General features: G+C 40.0%; 1 protein-coding gene across 1 annotated transcript; it reads right to left on the reverse strand.

Annotated features, from left to right (window-relative positions):
• Positions 1 to 2,473: 2,473 nt before the first annotated feature.
• LOC137295207 (uncharacterized) lies at positions 2,474 to 13,512 on the reverse strand. The gene is made up of 15 exons (XM_067826527.1): positions 13,456 to 13,512; positions 12,841 to 13,011; positions 12,336 to 12,575; positions 11,684 to 11,822; positions 11,460 to 11,567; positions 10,916 to 11,107; positions 10,597 to 10,716; positions 10,173 to 10,368; positions 5,258 to 5,498; positions 4,776 to 5,015; positions 4,226 to 4,364; positions 4,008 to 4,115; positions 3,463 to 3,654; positions 3,156 to 3,275; positions 2,474 to 2,956 (listed from the first exon to the last, which is right to left on the reverse strand). Exons 2-15 carry the CDS (start codon positions 12,970 to 12,972, stop codon positions 2,751 to 2,753), a joined length of 2,373 nt encoding a protein of 790 aa, XP_067682628.1. The 5' UTR covers positions 12,973 to 13,011; positions 13,456 to 13,512; the 3' UTR covers positions 2,474 to 2,750.
• Positions 13,513 to 21,907: the final 8,395 nt, after the last annotated feature.

Genomic DNA, 21,907 nt, shown 5'->3' on the forward strand with positions numbered 1-21,907 from the left:
AAGTTTCAATACAACTTCGTGAGCATCGTGGTAAATAAAAGCGTGGTAAATAAAAACTGCAGTGGTTGATATACGACCCCCATATTGTTATTGCCTGCGTCATGCATGGCTGCCATTACTTGATATCGACGCAGTGTCTCGCTGTCAGTACAACATCGCAAAACATCCATATAGGGTTAAAGTGACGATGACAGCACTTCCAAATATGAATGGCATGAGAAGCATATCAGTGTATGGACTTATACATTCAGCCAGGTTTATTCCTTGATACATTTACCATGTGTATTTGTTTACAATGTGTATATGTTTACTATGTGTATGTGTTTACTGTGTGTGAGGGACAATTGCTATTATATTTCGCAGGGAGTCTATATGATTACATCCTGCTTGATTATATATGATCTCTGGAAATCCTTGATAACATAATGACATGCAGGTGCCGATGGAATAAAATAACTGAGGGAATATTTCCGTCTGGACGTTGTGTTGTGTTGAAAACAAATTAAAATAATAGATTCCATGTTCTATTAGGATTACTCCCATCCAGTAAATCACCTAGAACCGTTAGTGTACGTTTCTCTGTTAATTCACCGTACTCCTCCCAAAGACCTCATATGTATAGTCGCCATTAAGTAAGGATGTTGTATACGTTGGTTGTGCACACTGGTGCCTGTGCCAAGCAAGCTGATTCTCCAATACTTCATAAAGATAAATTTACTTTGTATTGCACTGAACGATCGGAATGAGCGTAGCAGTAATACAAGACGACGTTTACCACACTGTGCTGTTGACCTTACCTGGATAAGATATAAAGCCCATGGACACTCGCTTCTGATAGTTATGTTTCTGATGTTTTCTGTCATAATGGGTACAACATTTCATGGGGGCACAATGGTGCAGCATGTGACGCTCTTTGGGGTATTGTTGGTAAATGTATGAAACAGGGATATAGGACATGTATGACGACTGCTAAATGCAGTAGCACGGCAAAGACGCATGTCCCTAGATGAGATGCGAAGTACTGAAACAGAAAGAAACACTTGTGAAGCGGATGGTATTTGACCGAACACTCCGTTGCCCATTGATCATCAAAGAAATCATGGAAGAAGAATCGAATGAATGCATGTCTAGAGGGTAATGGAAGTCATCTGTGACGTCAACAATGGAGAATCGTCATGGCATTTTGCATCCTCATAAGTACTGACGTCACAGACTAAACTCGTCAACAATCAGCTGACGTCACACATAATGAATCTATGGGCAATATTGGCGACCGGTGGACGTTTTGCTTCCTAGGTGAGTTACAACAGCAGTCAAGCCCTGGGGCCCGTTTCACGAAACTCTCGTAAGCCTAAGATCTCGTAACTTTTCTCGTAGCATCCATAGCTCCTGTGTTACAGTATAGGAGGTACAATGGCTACGAGAAAACTTACGAGATCTTAGGCTACGAGCGTTTTGTCAAACGGGCCCCAGGTAAGTGAGTGCTGTTGTCTTCTAATGTGTATTCGTTTGCATTTAAGGAAAGCCTAGGGGTAAAACTTTGACATATCTGAGTACATATTAGACGGATGCGTAGATTTGGTAACCGACTTTCTTGTTCCTTAAAGAGTCCATAATACATGTATTAGTAAATGAATAAGTTAGTTACAGTTTACTTAGGAGATAAACACACTGTGTTTGTAAATCAGAGGTATATAACGAACTCATCATAGCCCAAAATTTATCTACCGAATACGTAGCGTGAAATATAAAAGGGAGCTATCATAACTTCGTTATGTACCTCTGACTCTGAAACAAGGGAAAATGTGTCCGTGCCACCATAACTGCGTTCTTAAAATTACAAAATACATTCTGTATTGGAAAATCATATTGTCATTTTATACCCCTGAATGTCGTTCATTAAGCAATCATAAACCAGTGTTTTCTGAAGTCATGGTAGAATACTGTTTGAAAGACACGTGATTGTGTTTGTATGAGAAAACTACAGGGAGTCGGAAATATACTTCAGGTAATGCGCAGTGCTATCAACAGTAGATGTTAAACAGAAACTGGTTTGGTGTTGTAAGATCGATAAATGGTGAAAATTCTGAAGAAAATGTGTTTAACGAACGGACTACGTCTAGAATTGTTTCTTTCGATATAAGCATAGACATTTTTGGAGGTGCTCGCGGTTACATGTTCACATTTTCCCTTTCAGGATTTTTATAGTCAGATATATTCTAAATAGATATTTCCTATGCGTCATAAAGTTAAGAGAGTTTTCAAACTTAGTTCACATTAAAATAGATTATTGACATTTTCTTCTCAACCAAATACGTAAGAAGCCATGGGGTATCATAATGTCTGAAGTGTTCACTCTTCACGCCAAATAGTTGGATTCGATTCACAAAATAAGTGCAATGTTTCCTTTTACTGTTGTCAACATATGAACAGTTAGATTTCTGGATGTTAACAGGCAAAAGAAGAAAACAAATATTCGACGGAAACATTTATTCAAGTCACATAACCTTACACATGGTTGTTCTCTACTGAAAAACAAAGATGTAATCCACCGTTAACGCGACGTCAAGTCCAGACAACAACTTCTGTGTGTAATATCCCCTGTTAATATCCTGGGTGGTTTTTGCTGTCGCTTGCAACGTGAAGACATTGATTTTTCGATTGCAATTTCAAATATAAAGTACACCTCCTTCCTACTGAAAGTCTAAACATTGCACCCATCATTGTCAACTTGTGTCACGAAATAGCGGTCAGAAACACTTCCTGTGAACAATGCTGGGTCCAGATTCATCGTACTCCTGCTTGGAGATCCACATCTGTTGAAAGGTTGAAAGCGAGGCCAAGATGGAGCCGCCGATCCACACCGAGTACTTCCGTTCAGGCGGCGAAATAACCTTGACCTTGATTGTGGACGGCACGATGGCGCTGAGTTCCTTCGCCATTCGATCTGCCAGACCTGTAAAATAACAGCGTTACTATTTGTAGAAAATGTGACAGTCATGAATGAGAACAATTTACAATGCAAAGTGGTGAACTGTAATCTTGGATTCTTACATTTAACGATATAGGATCAATCGCAGTGCATTTTGTCCAGGAATAACCATGTCATATTCCAAAACACGGCTTTTGCCTTGGCAACTACAGCAACACCTCACCTGGATACATTGTTGATCCCCCTGACAGAACCACGTTGCTGTACAGATCCTTCCTGATGTCAATGTCACAGTTCATCACCGAGTTGTTGACCATCTCGTGGACGCCGACACTCTCCATACCTGGGTAAACAGCATGTGTTTAGAGAAAGGGTCGTTCTTACTTACTAATGTCTATTATACATTACAAATCAACACCAAGTATTCATGTTTATCGTTGAACGCAATCGATCATCGCCAATGCTTATGAGGATAAATGTTTTTTTAAGTTCCGTTAGAACTGGATTGTCCGTCATCCTGTACTACTTACCCGTGAAGCTCGGCTGGAACATACACTCTGGAGCTCGGAACCTCTCATTGCCGATAGTTATCACAGACCCGTCCGGCAGCTCGTATCCCTTCTCATTGGCGCTGGACTGTGCTGCTGACACCATTTCTGACTCGAAGTCCATGGCAACATAGCAGAGTTTCTCCTTGATGTCTCGAACTATCTCCTTCTCAGCTGCAAACACAACATTACAACTTATCACAATCAAGAAATACTGGCTGCATTAGGTGTATGACACAGTGTTATTGATGCCGAAATATACTGACGATCATATTGACTTATATATTTGTGAAGATTAATCAATATCCCTTGGCCTTAACAATCCTGTTATTAAGGTAGAAAGGTTTACCAACTGTTATGCTCATTCGATTCAACATATTTTTTGCATTAAGTGTGAAACGAAATAATGCTTTTGAAATTTATTTTTAGGCTTTAATTCATATAAAATCAGAGAGAAGGAAAACTGTTTATATCATAACATAAGGTATGGTATATGAATGATATGAAGACACGTGTGGACCACTCACATGAAGTAGTAAAGTTGTATCCTCTCTCGTGTAGAATCCTGCTGAGGTAGGAGGTCAGGTGACGGCCAGCCAGGTCCATTCTCCGGACAGCGTGGGGCAGGGCGTAGCCTGATATGATAATCACAAATCAGGTTATATAATAAGTAGCACATGTTACGTTACGTGAGAATATGAACTAACATTTGTAGTCTATTGTGAAATATCCGATTTGGTCTCACCTTCATATATGGGCACGACGTGCGAGACGCCATCTCCCGAGTCCAGAACGACGCCAGTGGTTCTCCCCGAGGCGTACAGCGACAACACCGCCTGGATACTCACGTAGAAGGCGGGAGTATTGAATGTCTCAAACATGATCTGTAACGAGGAAACAAACATCAGTCACATTAAGATGCAATTTAACGGCACCCTTATGTGCAAGCATGTCCTATATGCTATAAATCTACAATTTTGAAAAGATGTACCATTTCATCTTGGTTTAACCACACCGCCTCATGTAGTAAAATGCAACCATTTTCATCTTCCAAATGAATGTTATATGCCGCTCTCAATCTCAGCATTTTACTGCATCAACTATGAACAAAATCGAATCCAGTTATAAGCCAGGTGAATCATTGAAACACATGAACAGGTTGTTCAGATTTTGGAGAATACGAGTACATCACTGTGCTGATCGGGAGGAGAAGACAAAGTACATTCTTACATCTCCAGAACGATGAAAATGTTTACATGTTGATGCCATTATACAGCCCGGTATATGACCCTTACCTGCACCATCTTCTCTCTGTTAGACTTGGGATTGAGTGGTGCCTCTGTCAGAAGTACTGGGTGCTCCTCGGGTGCCACTCTCAGCTCGTTGTAGTAGGTGTGGTGCCACACACGTTCCATGTCGTCCCAGTTGTTGACGATGCCGTTCTCTACGGGGTATTTCAGACTGAGGATACCTCTCTTACTCTGTGCCTCGTCCCCTATGTAGCAGTCCTTGCTTCCCATCCCGGCCATGTAGACCTGTAAGGACAACGTGGTAGTTTTATAAGCAAATGTTTAACATTGTAAATGGACGTCCGTTGTAAATAATGAACACGTTTCGCAAAAAAGTAAACACACACGAACTACTTTTGTAATTGTGCTTTTTGTTATACTGACAAATATTCACATTTACTGTCACGTCAAAACCTAATCTTGTTGGAGCTAACGATACAAGGATGTGTTGAAACCGTATTTATTGAATGAAGACACTGTCTACTCACATCGTACTTGGGTCTACCAGTGATGGCTGGAAAAACAGCACGTGGGGCGTCATCCCCAGCAAAGCCTGCTTTACACATTCCAGATCCATTGTCAATTACAACAGCTGCAATATCTGTATCGTACTCAGACATGATGTATTGATGGTTGTACTGTTTGTGTGGGTGAAAATTCTGAAAGAAAATAATTGGGTTACTTACACTATCTGAATACTGGAACAATACAAGTGTATTAGATGAAGCCCTTTACTCACTTTGCCGGACACTGGTCAATTTACCCCAGCGAGTGATAAAGCTGACATAGTGTTGACTGTGGCGTAAAACAAGATTCACTCACTGACCCTAACAAGTTAATCGCTCATGGTTAGTGCACTAGTTTGCTACATATATTCCATATATCCCATTTGACCTAATGTCAGTGTATAAAGAATAACGTCAGGTTTCACCTACCTGTAGTAACTGTTTCCAGATCTCGATGTATGTGATTCCTCCACTATAAACTGTTGGGTATTTATACCCGGGTACTGAGCTATTTCCTGGAATCGTCATATCGATTATTCATAGTTTTCTCCTTGTATGGAAGGGAATCCCCCGATAAATATAGAAGTCACCCAACTTCCGAGAAACCAGGTGAATCCTGATCTATAAATAGATGTGATTTGTCCCGGGTAGCAGGGCGTCGCATATCGCCGACAGTGTGTAGACATTTAGATACTATATATGTAGGTAAACATCAGCCTGACCTATATTGGTCATAACACGTTAGTCACTCCAACGGATGGCAGACTTTTGCGTATCAATAACTGAAGTGAATTTTCACGTGGAATATCTAGCTTTCCCTTCTTGTTTCATAGTCATTCTATATTCTGATGTGCAAATATTTTCAGGTATCACAATTTGAGTTCTTTGGAAACACACCACAACATTGGAACTCACACAAATAGTTTAGAAACCTACCCGTGAAAATCCGGGGTAGAATAGGTCTTCAGCGACCCATGCATGCCATAATAGGCGACTATGCTTGAGGTAAGAGGCGACTAACGAGATCGGGCTCGTTGACTCGGTTAAAGCATGTCACCCGGTCTCACTTGCGCAGATCGATGGTCCTGCTGTTGATCAGTGGATTGTCTGGTTCAGGCTCGATTATTTACAGATCGCCCCAGATTGCTGTAATATTGCTGAGTGCGGCGTAAAACTAAAGTCGCTCACTTCAATTTTGTACAATATTTCATTCCCCCATGTGTGACAGTGTGTAACCAAGTGATAAAACATTGGTGCAGCATATGATTTTCTGTGAGGTATTGTGACTAAAATGTATGAAGCAGGGATCTATGATTGTATGACGACTGTTGAATGCAGTAACATGACATAGATGTAAAGTTATGAAACAGAAAGCAGTCAGAGTGCGGCGTAAAACTAAATTCACTCACTCACTCAAGTTTGGAAACCATGTGTCTTGGTTTCTTAAAATGTGCTATGAATGTTTAAATTCAAATATTGGGGGAGGGGAATGTGTGTGTGTGTGTGTGTGTGTGTGTGTGTGTGTGTGTGTGTGTGTGTGTGTGTGTGTGTGTGTGTTAATATCCCGTGTTTCATTGTTTGATCACTTTCCCGACATTCCTGAGACTTTAAATGTGAGAATACAGTAGAGCAGAACTTTTGACGTGGTGATATGAAAACTTGTCAGACAGCAATGACACAATCACACACAAATAGCAACTGATACGGTTTGCACATGACACGATATGAGAGTTACTTCCCTTGGTACTGTGACCCTTGACGACACAGGGACACACTCCAACAACAATCGCGAGGACGATTTGTAATGTGTCACGTAAGTTTTGCCTTTTGATATCGACAAAGTAGCTCATTATTTAACAATATATTCAGAAATATGTCATAAAATCAAAGTTTCAATACAACTTCGTGAGCATCGTGGTAAATAAAAGCGTGGTAAATAAAAACTGCAGTGGTTGATATACGACCCCCATATTGTTATTGCCTGCGTCATGCATGGCTGCCATTACTTGATATCGACGCTGTGTCTCGCTGTCAGTACAACATCGCAAAACATCCATATAGGGTTAAAGTGACGATGACAGCACTTCCAAATATGAATGGCATGAGAAGCATATCAGTGTATGGACTTATACATTCAGCCAGGTTTATTCCTTGATACATTTACCATGTGTATTTGTTTACAATGTGTATATGTTTACTATGTGTATGTGTTTACTGTGTGTGAGGGACAATTGCTATTATATTTCGCAGGGAGTCTATATGATTACATCCTGCTTGATTATATATGATCTCTGGAAATCCTTGATAACATAATGACATGCAAGTGCCGATGGAATAAAATAACTGAGGGAATATTTCCGTCTGGACGTTGTGTTGTGTTGAAAACAAGTAAAAAAAATAGATTCCATGTTCTATTAGGATTACTCCCATCCAGTAAATCACCTAGAACCGTTAGTGTACGTTTCTCTGTTAATTCACCGTACTCCTCCCAAAGACCTCATATGTATAGTCGCCATTAAGTAAGGATGTTGTATACGTTGGTTGTGCACACTGGTGCCTGTGCCAAGCAAGCTGATTCTCCAATACTTCATAAAGATAAATTTACTTTGTATTGCACTGAACGATCGGAATGAGCGTAACAGTAATACAAGACGACGTTTACCACACTGTGCTGTTGACCTTACCTGGATAAGATATAAAGCCCATGGACACTCGCTTGTGATAGTTATGTTTCTGATGTTTTCTGTCATAATGGGTACAACATTTCATGGGGGCACAATGGTGCAGCATGTGACGCTCTTTGGGGTATTGTTGGTAAATGTATGAAACAGGGATATAGGACATGTATGACGACTGCTAAATGCAGTAGCACGGCAAAGACGCATGTCCCTAGATGAGATGCGAAGTACTGAAACAGAAAGAAACACTTGTGAAGCGGATGGTATTTGACCGAACACTCCGTTGCCCATTGATCATCAAAGAAATCAAATATTTACTTCATGGAAGAAGAATCGAATGAATGCATGTCTAGAGGGTAATGGAAGTCATCTGTGACGTCAACAATGGAGAATCGTCATGGCATTTTGCATCCTCATAAGTACTGACGTCACAGACTAAACTCGTCAACAATCAGCTGACGTCACACATAATGAATCTATGGGCAATATTGGCGACCGGTGGACGTTTTGCTTCCTAGGTGAGTTACAACAGCAGTCAAGCCCTGGGGCCCGTTTCACGAAACTCTCGTAAGCCTAAGATCTCGTAACTTTTCTCGTAGCATCCATAGCTCCTGTGTTACAGTATAGGAGGTACAATGGCTACGAGAAATCTTACGAGATCTTAGGCTACGAGCGTTTTGTCAAACGTGCCCCAGGTAAGTGAGCGCTGTTGTCTTCTAATGTGTATTCGTTTGCATTTAAGGAAAGCCTAGGGGTAAAACTTTGACATATCTGAGTACATATTAGACGGATGCGTAGATTTGGTAACTGACTTTCTTGTTCCTTAAAGAGTCCATAATACATGTATTAGTAAATGAATAAGTTAGTTACAGTTTACTTAGGAGATAAACACACTGTGTTTGTAAATCAGAGGTATATAACGAACTCATCATAGCCCAAAATTTATCTACCGAATACGTAGCGTGAAATATAAAAGGGAGCTATCATAACTTGGTTATGTACCTCTGATTCTGAAACAAGGGAAAATGTGTCCGTGCCACCATAACTGCGTTCTTAAAATTACAAAATACATTCTGTATTGGAAAATCATATTGTCATTATATACCCCTGAATGTCGTTCATTAAGCAATCATAAACCAGTGTTTTCTGAAGTCATGGTAGAATACTGTTTGAAAGACACGTGATTGTGTTTGTATGAGAAAACTACAGGGAGTCGGAAATATACTTCAGGTAATGCGCAGTGTTATCAATAATAATTGTTAAACAGAAACTGGTTTGGTGTTGTAAGATCGATAAATGGTGAAAATTCTGAAGAAAATGTGTTTAACGAACGGACTACGTCTAGAATTGTTTCTTTCGATATAAGCATAGACATTTTTGGAGGTGCTCGCGGTTACATGTTCACATTTTCCCTTTCAGGATTTTTATAGTCAGATATATTCTAAATAGATATTTCCTATGCGTCATAAAGTTAAGAGAGTTTTCAAACTTAGTTCACATTAAAATAGATTATTGACATTTTCTTCTCAACCAAATACGTAAGAAGCCATGGGGTATCATAATGTCTGAAGTGTTCACTCTTCACGCCAAATAGTTGGATTCGATTCACAAAATAAGTGCAATGTTTCCTTTTACTGTTGTCAACATATGAACAGTTAGATTTCTGGATGTTAACAGGCAAAAGAAGAAAACAAATTCGGTTGAAACATTTATTCAAGTCACATAATCTTACACATTGTTGATACAAGTGATATGTACAGATGGATTCATTACATGTGATATATACACATGGATTGAAGTATATGTGATGTGTTGTACAGATGGGTTGATAAATATATGATGTATATACAAATGATTTCATGCACATGGATACATATATACAATATCTGATAACATCAGTGCCCTTTTATAATCATATAAAACATGACGCCTTTTAAAAGGCACTGTAATGATTCAGATCATTCATGATATTGTTCGGTGTTCTCTACTGAAAAACAAAGATGTAATCCACCGTTAACGCAACGTCAAGTCCAGACAACAACTTCTGTGTGTAATATCCCCTGTTAATATCCTGGGTGGTTTTTGCTGTCGCTTGCAACGTGAAGACATTGATTTTTCGATTGCAATTTCAAATATAAAGTACACCTCCTTCCTACTGAAAGTCTAAACATTGCACCCATCATTGTCAACTTGTGTCACGAAATAGCGGTCAGAAACACTTCCTGTGAACAATGCTGGGTCCAGATTCATCGTACTCCTGCTTGGAGATCCACATCTGTTGAAAGGTTGAAAGCGAGGCCAAGATGGAGCCGCCGATCCACACCGAGTACTTCCGTTCAGGCGGCGAAATAACCTTGACCTTGATTGTGGACGGCACGATGGCGCTGAGTTCCTTCGCCATTCGATCTGCCAGACCTGTAAAATAACAGCGTCACTATTTGTAGAAAATGTGACAGTCATGAATGAGAACAATTTCAACATTAAAAGGGGTGAAATGTTGTCATGCAGTCTTACATTTACTGAGACAGAATCGATAGCATTGTATTTTGTCCAATGTAGCTTAACTGCGGAAACAACAATGTTTTTAAACCATGGCTTATTCTAAACACTCCAACTGCCTTGGCAACTACAGGAACACCTCACCTGGATACATTGTTGACCCCCCTGACAGAACCACGTTGCTGTACAGATCCTTCCTGATGTCAATATCACAGTTCATCACCGAGCTGTTGACCATCTCGTGGACGCCGACACTCTCCATACCTTAGTAAACAGCAGGTGTAAAGAGAAGCGGTTGTTATTAATACTAATTAGTTATACTAATGTATAGTATATATCACTGATCAACACCAAGCACTCATGTTTATCGTTGAACGCAATCGATCATCGCCAATGTTTATGAGGATAAATGTTTTTTTAAGTTCCGTTAGAACTGGATTGTCCGTCATCCTTTACTACTTACCCGTGAAGCTCGGCTGGAACATGCACTCCGGAGCTCGGAACCTCTCATTGCCGATAGTTATCACAGACCCGTCCGGGAGCTCGTATCCTTTCTCAATGGCGCTGGACTGTGCTGCTGACACCATCTCTGACTCGAAGTCCATGGCAACATAGCTGAGTTTCTCCTTGATGTCTCGAACTATCTCCTTCTCAGCTGCAAACACAACATTACAACTTATCACAATCAAGAAATACTGGCTGCATTAGGTGTATGACACAGTGTTATTGATGCCGAAATATACTGACGATCATATTGACTTATATATTTGTGAAGATTAATCAATATCCCTTGGCCTTCACAATCCTGTTATTAAGGTAGAAAGGTATACCAACTGTTATGCTCATTCGATTCAACATATTTTAGCATTAAGTGTGAAACGAAATAATGCTTTTGAAATTTATTTTTAGGCTTTAATTCATATAAAATTAGAGAGAAGGAAAACTGTTTATATCATAACATAAGGTATGGTATATGAATGATATGAAGACACGTGTGGACCACTCACATGAAGTAGTAAAGTTGTATCCTCTCTCGTGTAGAATCCTGCTGAGGTAGGAGGTCAGGTGACGGCCAGCCAGGTCCATTCTCCGGACAGCGTGGGGCAGGGCGTAGCCTAAGATAATCACAAATCAGGTTATATAATAAGTAGCGCGGAATCACACGTTACGCTACTTGACAATATGAACTAACATTTTGTAGTCTATTGTGAAATATCCGATTTGGTCTCACCTTCATATATGGGCACGACGTGCGAGACGCCATCTCCCGAGTCCAGGACGACTCCGGTGGTTCTCCCCGAGGCGTACAGCGACAACACCGCCTGGATACTCACGTAGAAGGCGGGAGTATTGAATGTCTCAAACATGATCTGTAACGAGGAAACAAACATCAGTCACATTAAGATGCAATTTAACGGCACCCTTATGTGCAAGCATGTCCTATATGCTATAAATCTACAATTTTGAAAAGATGTACCATTTCATCTTGGTTTAACCATGTCGCCTCATTTAGTAAAATGCAACCATTTTCATCTTCCAAATGAATGTTATATGCCGCTCTAAGTCTCGGCATTTTACTGCATCAACTATGTGCAAACTCGAATCCAGTTAAAAGTGGTTGACATCATGAACACGCTAACACGTGAACAGCCAGGTGAATCATTGTAAACACACGAACAGGTTGTTCAGATTTTTGAGAATACGAGTATATCATTGTGCTGAGCGGGAGCTGGAGAGAAAGTGCATTCTTACATATAAAGAACGATGAAAATGTTTACAAGTTTGAAGCCATTATACAGCCCGGTATATGATTTATAGGACACATGTGATTTTAACAGTGAGACCTCCCCCTTGTCAGGTCATCTAAACAACGTGACCCTTACCTGCACCATCTTCTCTCTGTTAGACTTGGGGTTGAGTGGTGCCTCTGTCAGAAGTACTGGGTGCTCCTCGGGTGCCACTCTCAGCTCGTTGTAGTAGGTGTGGTGCCACACACGTTCCATGTCGTCCCAGTTGTTGACGATGCCGTTCTCTACGGGGTATTTCAAACTGAGGATGCCTCTCTTACTCTGTGCCTCATCCCCTATGTAGCAGTCCTTGGTTCCCATCCCGGCCATGTAGACCTGTAGGAGGGATTTCAGTGCTTAAGGACCACTTGGTAGTTTTATAAGCAAATGATGAACATTGCACATGGGCGTCCGTTATAAATAATTTAACACTTTTCACAAAATATGACATACGAAAAACTGGGGAAAGGGGATTATAAGGTTTTTGGTTACACTGACAAATATTCCCATTTACTGTCACGTCAAGCTGAATCTTTTCGGAACTATTAAATGTAGGTAAACCTTATTTATTGAATTTGGACACTGTCCATCGTACACTCACATCGTACTTGGGTCTACCGGTGATGGCTGGAAAAACAGCACGTGGGGCGTCATCCCCAGCAAAGCCGGCTTTACACATTCCAGATCCGTTGTCAATGACAACAGCGGCAATATCTGTATCGTACTCAGACATGATGTGGTGATGGCTGTAATGTTTGTCTTGGTGAAACTTCTGAAATAAAGTGGTTGAGTAACTAACTTTTATAGAGGAAGCATTCACCATTATTAGGTATTTACTCATACTGTTACCAATAAATTGCAAATATAATGTGATATGACAAAAAGGCTAACGGTAGAATGTACTGGATCAGCGCGAGTTTTACTGTAGTCTTATAGATATATCAAAACAAAAAAATATTAGTAGATACTCAATCACAAATAAACCGATAAAGAATACCGGGTAGGTTTTTGCTTCACTACGTTCCAACTTACACTTGTGTGCATCGTTACTTATGCTGTCAGACACTGGTTTAATTAACGCTACCGAGTGATAAAACAACACTCACACACTGACCCACCAAGGGAAATCACACTTGCACACTGTAGGAGTTTACTGCAAATATTCCTATTCCAGTAGTCCTTCCATATATGAACAATAACGTTAAGCTTCACCTACCTGCAATAACTCGACTGTTTCCAGATCTCGATGTATGTGATTCCTCCACTATAAATTGTTGGGTATTTATACCCGGGTACCGACCTATTTCCTGGAATCGTCATATCGATTATTCATAGTTTTCTCCTTGTATGGAAGGGAGTCCCCCGATAAATATAGACGTCCCCCAACTTCCAAGAAACCAGGTGAATCCTGATCTATAAATAGATGTGATTAGCCCCAGGTAGCAGGGCGTCGTGTGTCGCCGACAAAGGGTAGATGCGTGAGATACTATATATGTAGGTAAACATCACCCCGACCTATGTTGGTCAGAGTTAGTCACTCAAACTGATGTATGAAATATTTTAATTAGATGATGAAACGCAAAATCACAACATTGAAACTCACTCAATTATTTTCAAACACTACATGAATGATTCATGCAATTGTATTACATATGTTTCGGGTTGTCTTAATATGTGTTAGGACCTTTTAAATGTTATTTAAATGTTCCGCACGAAACGCTACATGCAATGTCAATTTTCACAGTCATCTTTGTAAACACGGTCCCCAACATTATGCATTCAAATATCAAACTTGAAGAAGAGACAAAATTCGTAGGTAAATATTCCGTGTTTCATCGTTGAATCTCTTTTACGACATTGCTAAAACTCTGAATATGAGAGTATAGTAGAATGGGCATTTTAACTTGGTAATATGAAAACTCAGCAATCATCTCTACGCTGACCGCAATAGTGACACAAACATTAATAGCAACTGACACAACGGCCACATGAAACTATATGAGAGTTACCTCCCTTTGTGCTGTTGCCTGTGACGAAACGGGGACACACTCAAACAACCAGAGATTATTTTGAAGCTGTCAGGTGAGTCAATTACAAGTTTGTCCTTCGATGTCGATAAAGTACCTCATCATCTTGATATGTATATTGAGAAATGTGTAGACAAAAAGCAATGTTTCGAAAGTAAAACGGTGAAGATCACGGTAAATAAAGACTACTTTTGTTGAGATGCGACCCCTTATCTTGCTACTGGCTGTTTACGGCGCGTTGCAGACACTTCTTGATGTGGAAATAACAAGATTTCGAAAATACACCTTTCAGGATTACGGTAAGTATAGGCAAATCTGGTTAATATACGATCCCTCATATAGTTGTACAAGGCTCGGGGCTGCCACTGCTTAATATGGAAGTAAACAAACTGTCTGGACAATCAATACGGCTCAAAATCACCCATGTATGGGTGGATAAACGAAGGTTACTCTGATAGTGACAGCATTATCCGCCCTCAAAACATAGAGCATTTCATTATATGGACTTGTCACAGCCCCAACCATTTGGCGATGTTCATACCCTGATATGTTTACTGTGTGTACACAATGATTTACACACACTCTGTGAGTGAGTGTGTGCGTGTACGTGTGCATGTTCTGTGGGTTAAAAAAAGGCTGCCCAAAACTCCTGGACATATCCTGCACAAATTGGATTGTGTCAGTTTTCCATTTTGGGTATCAGATCCGTGAACTTACAACTGAAAAATATGGGCCAAATTTTAAACCTCAGCTGCCCAAAACTCCTGGACATATCCTGCACAAATTGGATTGTGTCAGTTTTCCATTTTGGGTTGGCAGATCCGTGAACTTACAACTGAAAAATATGGGCCAACTTTTAAACCTCAGTATACTGATGAGTCCATCTTTTAGCCTTAAACAAAATGATTCAGATTTGTGTATTAAGGTTTAACGAAGATGCTTCTTAACAAAATAAAGGAGTCTATTTCGATTCTGGACACTTTCTGTATATTTTAGGTAATGAACTCCGGTTACTACGAATAAAAAGAATTGCCCCCTTTCGCTTAAACCGTACTTTACTGTATTCATTTGGTAGCGTGGGGTCCTACTTATATACAGTACTTCTTTAGATAGGTCACACACTTCTTTGGAGCATATTTTAAAGCTTTGTCGCAAAATTTGCTGGTTAGTTGTCACAATGATTCATGGTGTTCAGTCGGTGGTACCAGGGTCATCTTCTATACAGACAGACAGACAGACAGACAGACAGACAGGTTTTATTCAGTAGTGAAGGCCCAGTGGCCCATAGTACAGATTTTTTTTCTTTTTCACAAATATTGGTCACGTGACACGAAATTATGGTTTTACATGTAATTTAAGGATGGACATCAAATGTTTAATAAAACTGGCAGCTGATTTAAAAGTGTCATCGTTTTTAGATTTAAGTATTTTATATATCGTTTGTGGGGAATCATTAAAGCATTTTAAATACTTCCTTCGGCCGGCAGAGAATGCCTCACAATCTAATAATAGGTGACGTTCGTCTTCAGTTTTACCAGAAGAACAATAAGAACATGATAAATCTTCTAGTGTAGTTTTATCTTTTCTATAACGCTGTATTTTTAAGGCATGTAGAGAGATTCTAAATTTACAAAAATTTCTTAAAAGGGACTTATCATTAAGGACCCTAATATATTTTTCAGGTCCAAACATCGATTTACATTGTGAATAATGACTTAGAAAACTCGATGAATTTACTGATGCGTGCCAATTCTGAATGTATATATCTTTTATTCGTTGTTTAAATGCTGACAGAAACATTTTTATATCACCAACATCTTGCTTAAACCAAACATAAGAAAACCCGCTTGAAAATAACACATTTCGCACACCCGAAGCCCAAGAATACTTTCCACGTTTGTCTAGGGATAATAATAATTGATAGCTTTGATACGGGTAGCGGTAATCGGGCATTCTGATAAGTTTAATCCAGTATCTGATAACTCTCATTTGACTCTCAATATGCATGTTATAGCGTCCTGTATCGCCAAGTACGGCTTTGTTGGAAGCAAATTTACCTACAGTAAGAAATCTTTTAAAATATGATGCATGCACATTTTCAATGGCTTCGAAGTAGTTTACTCCCCAAATTTCAGATCCATATAGCAATATTGGTGCTATTTTAGTGTCAAAAAGTAAGCAAGCTGAGTCAAATGAAATAAATTTATTAGCCTTAAAGAGTTTGAAAATGGGAAATAATGCCTTCTTAGCTTGTGCTGCAAGAGTTTTAGATGCCATGGACCAATTTAATCGTCTAGAAAATAAAAGACCCAAATATTTATAATATGAAACAACATTCATACTTTTGCCCCGGAATAACCATTTTTCAGAATGTGCCACTATGCCCCCATTTCTAAAGACAACTATATTAGACTTTTCCATATTCAACTCTAGTCCCCATGTGTCACAAAATGTTTGAAGAATATTTATCTGTCTCTGCAGTCCGTTTACCATAAATGAAAACGTAACAATATCATCTGCAAAGAGAAGCAAAAGTAAATCTTTGATTTGGGGAGTAACAAATATTCCATTATTACATGATTTATACATATCATCTACAAGTTCATTAATAAAGAATATGAAGAGTACGGGGCTTAATACACAGCCTTGTCGCACACCAGCGGAAGTATTAAACGATTCAGTGTTGCCAGAATTAGTTCTAACACAGGCTGCAACAGAGTCATACATGCTTCTTAAAATATTATACATTTTGCCATGGCATCCTTTGGTATGTAACATAAATAGCAATTTCTTACGGTCAACAAAATCAAAGGCTTTCTTAAAGTCGATGAAAGCGCAATAGAATCTCCCTTTAGGTCTGCAGAGGTACTTTGTACATAATGACTGTAATATAAATAAATTATCAGTTGTACTATAATTGGATCTAAAACCAGCCTGAGCCTTGTCAAGTAGTTCGTTTAGGTCAACCCAGGCACGTAAACGCTTTTCTAATATATTAGCAAATAATTTTCCAGAAATATTTAGAAGAGATATTCCACGATAGTTGCATGGTTCTGATACACTTCCAGACTTGAATAAAGGGACAATCATGCCTATATTCCATACCGATGGGAATTTACCACTGTCAAGAACTACATTAAATAAATCTTTCAAATATGACACTAAAGAAGTAAAAGTACATTTGTAAAATGAGGGAGGGATACCGTCATGCCCCGCTGCCTTATTCCATTTCAATTCATTTATAGATTTTATTACCTCCTCTTCGGTAATTGGAGTTGACAAAACATCATGCGAGAATGAAAGCTCTTCACAATCGTCACAGTTATGCGTTGAGACGAAATCGTACACTGATTTATCAAAATCTGAAAGCTGTTTTGTATCTCTACAGGAAAGGAGACCTTTGAAGTAATGATACCATTGGTACGGAGAAATATTATCTGTGGGAACTGTTTTCTGATGATAGCGTTTTAACGTGCTCCAAAATATCTTACAGTCAGGATTTCTTGCTGCTATTTTAATATCATCTGCAGCTTTGGCTAAATAATTATCTTTTTTTAATTCGCAACATTTTTTAAAATTGTGTTTTGCATTCAAATAGGAATCGAGGTTAGAATCGCATTTATGCTTTCTGAAACAGTTTAAGAGTCTGTATTTTTCAGACTTAAGTTTGCCACATTCTTGATCAAACCAAGGAGGTTGGCGCGATTGACGGTGATAAGGTGAAGTGAGTCTGATGGCTCCTGCTCTAACGCCGGATAATTGAAGTAGGGATGTATTTTTTGAAATGGCAGAGTTAACATCAATATACATTAGATCTCTGAAATCATTCAGGATACCATTCTTTATGCCATCTACCAAGTACGTATGAAAACTATCTCTCTGGTCCTCCCGTAGTTTATACCCTACGGACTTGAACATGGGTATTACTGTATCATTACTTACGCTAGGCGTGGAAGCGATTATGTCATGGATTACACAAACAATCGGGAGATGATCCGACTCTGTACGAGGTTTAACCTCAAAACTATCAATATTGTTGAACATCTCAAATGAAATAAGCGCATAATCAACAGTACTACAGCCAGTCTTTGAAATGTAACTTAAACTTCCAGGGATATCAGGCAAACTTCTACCGTTCACAATGTGTATACTCATCGATTTACACAGCTCGAGTAAACACTTTCCATACATATTTGTGACAGTGTCATATGAACTGCGAGGTTTATCAAAGTTATCCTGCGCGTAATCGTCACTAACGGGTATATAGTCAGGACCGTCATTTACTATAAAATCTGGCTCACTCGCTGTTCTGGCATTAAAATCACCAAACAAAATAAACTTACTGGCTGCCCCATAATCAAACAGTACTTGTAAAAGTCTATTTTCTAATATGTCTATGCCGTTGTCTTCTGAAGCAGTATACTCAGGCGATCTTTCTGGGTGGATGTATACAAATCCAATGAATATATGGAAATGTGCAGAGTCATCTGTTAATTTGAAAAATAAACAGTTCTCCCAGTCCATATACACTCTCTGAAAAAAAGAAGAAATATTCTTCCGGATAGAAACTGATATACCTCCTGAATATCTGCCAACATTATGTCGCCTGGCGGCATTGCATACTAAATTATCAAAATTACTGAATGTAGCATCTAGGACGTGCTGTGCATCAGGACTCATTGTTTCAATACAACTGAATACATCATGAGATTCACAAAATGATGTAAAGTCAGGATCTAATATTTTGGTATTTATACCACAGATATTCCAAGTACAAAAACTTAGATAATGTGAAATACTTATCTCGTGATCTTTAATACAAAGAGAAGATTCATCAACGGGGCCACCGCCAATTTCCTATCTGGACCCTTGAGCAGACGACACATCGTGAGGGGAGTCAGCCTGGTGTTGAGCAGACGACGTGTTGTCTGGGGGGACAGCGGGAGGGGAGTCAGAGCGGTGATGAGCAGGTTGACTTCTGCTCGACCAATTACGGCGTCGGCCGATCTGACGGATATCTTTGGTATACTCATCAAAAACAAAAACATCACCGTCAATGACAAGCTTGTCATAGCTTAGAAAAGCTACCTTGTTCCCGTCCCTTGCCTGTTTCATAAAGGGAAATAACTGTTGTCTGATCCAGCGAATGTTTTCGGTAAAATCCTCAGAAACTTTATTAACACCATCCCCCTTCAACTGACGTCTCCCCCGTTCCATAACAGATTCCTTATCTTTATAAAATGTGAAACGGACAATGACTGGTCTGGTACCGGACTTGCTATGCAAGCGATGGGCGCGGTCAATGGGAACAGATGGGGCATTAAGCATGTTCAGTTTATTTGAGAGAAAGTCTCTAACTTTATTTTCAACTGTGTCCCATGTTTCACCTTGTTCTTCTGCAATGCCATGTATAATGACGTTATTACGTCTGGACTGGGCCTCTAACTTGTCTGTCTTCTTCTCCAAGAAAGACACCCGGTCTCGGAGGGAGTCGTTTTCAGATTGAAGAGCACGTATCTGATCGTTGAAATCACGTGCGAAGCGATCAGATTTATCGTTGAGAGAGGTAAGATCAGCTTGGATCGACTTTAGTGCCACAGCGAGGTCCGACCCATCTGTCAATGGTGGCGATGATACGATCCCGGTGACATTGGTGGTGGATAATCTGGTCTGCATCCTATCCACGGAATTGTTAGTCCTGCTCTGGGACTGGCGAGGTCCTGGGTTGGACTCAACGTCCCCCGAGACAGATAAGAGGGTGAACAACAACACAGCGAGTCTGAGTGTCAAACGGGTACCCTGGGGTAGCCTTAAAACGGGGCAAAAAAACACACGTCTCACCCTGGTCGGAATAAAACATCCTATAGCGCGCCTCCAGGTTTCGGTACACACACCCATGGCGGCTTCACTGTATCCTCACACTTTCATGCAACACCCTGTACATTTAAATTGCTGTTGCGAACTGATATTTGGCCATCAATTGCAAATTTATGTGCCGTTCAGTACACACGTCCACCTGGACAGGTAAGTCACGTGACCAGATCCAACGTGATCCAGCTATACGCTCCTTTCAACGAAAGATACAAATGTTTCTTTAAAAACGACAAAGGTTTCCTGGAGCTAAGTTGCCGTTCCTGGTGGGCAGTTTTCTTTGACGTATTTTTGTTCTGCACTTTGTTTGAAGAATACAGTCTGTACGTGATAATTGCTGATACACAACATCCTACTGAGTTTGACAGGTTCGGACGATAACGGTCGAATCTTAAAACACAAAATGGTTCCAACCAACAGTGCAATGTTCTTTAACCTTAGGTGGTTCCCGGCTCCCTTCGCGCCCGCCAACTTGCCAAAGATTATATTGAGATATGCGAGACGGGCCAAACAATCTGCGATGTCCTCAAAGTAATCACGTCAATGATGTTTCTTTAGTAAGTGATGACATCATAGACAAAACACGTCAACAATCCACTGACGTCATAGGTAATCAGTCAGTCAGCTGTTTACGAGTTGACGGACGTGTTGATTGCTGTGTGTACAATGTATTTCAAAAGCAGAATCTTGGTGCGACATGTATAAGGTCAGATTAGGTAAGTGAGCGTCTTATTCTTCGACTTTAAATCACTTGAAATGTTCCTTACTCGTTAAGCGCTGACGTGTGCGTAAACTCGCCCGGGTGCGTAGACCTGGCGGCACAGGTTGTGATCGACCGCTGCTAGCAAGCGGATTTACGTAATGGTTGGCAGATGCAGCAATGAGTTCTTAGCGCATGTGTGTCGGGACGAGAGATTTAGGAGGAAATTCATTAGAAGGAAGCGACTCTTATCAGACGAATCCACAGTTACCAAGGAAACAAATTCTGTTCTCATCTACTGCATGTATGAAATCATTGTAAAATGTGAAGGAAACGGTATTTAAGAGTTCCTTTATTTGGAAAACGCATAAAGAAAATGAAAACGCGTCTGTGATATCATCAAACCTTCGCATGAAGGAAGGTGGTTAGTGCATATATAAGACTTTGTAGCTGCATCTACTGGGCAGGTATCCCATTTGCTGCGTTGTGCATGTTTACTACAGTATTCAGTTCGTGGCTTCGCCGATGGCAGAATGCTGAGGTCGCAAGTTTGACTTCGTCCACTGGACAGTTGTCGCGATGTTGGGAGTGCTGTTGACAGTATTCAGTTGGCAGTTTGGGGGTGTTCTTGCATTACATCGAAGTTGTTCTGGACTTGATGTTAGTCCAGTTTTCAGTTTAATCGTGTGATTCGCCAAAACGCTTGTCTTGCAGATAACTTGACGCAATCGGCTCGATTGGAGTTATTTTACGGGTGCTTCAAACATTCTAATACATCGGTTGTTTTGTTCTGCGCTTCCATGGAAAGTATAACCATGCACCATAGTGTAAAGCCCCCTCGTTACAAAGGACACTCACCAGTTGTAGATTCGTCGTTGTTTTTTCCGTACTGGTATCGTACGTATTCACTAGTACTGGATTCTGAATACATCCATGTAGCTTTATGGAATGAAGATGGGGTTTGTTTGCTTCAAGCCCAAACCGCCCTAAATGCGAAATAGTAGATCTTACAAAAACGATGTAATCGCTCTTCTTTTTCTGACACCTGACACCTGACCTGTGTTTAACAC

This window comes from Haliotis asinina, chromosome 8 (genome assembly GCF_037392515.1).
Source record: "Haliotis asinina isolate JCU_RB_2024 chromosome 8, JCU_Hal_asi_v2, whole genome shotgun sequence".
NCBI classification, from domain to species: domain Eukaryota; kingdom Metazoa; phylum Mollusca; class Gastropoda; order Lepetellida; family Haliotidae; genus Haliotis; species Haliotis asinina.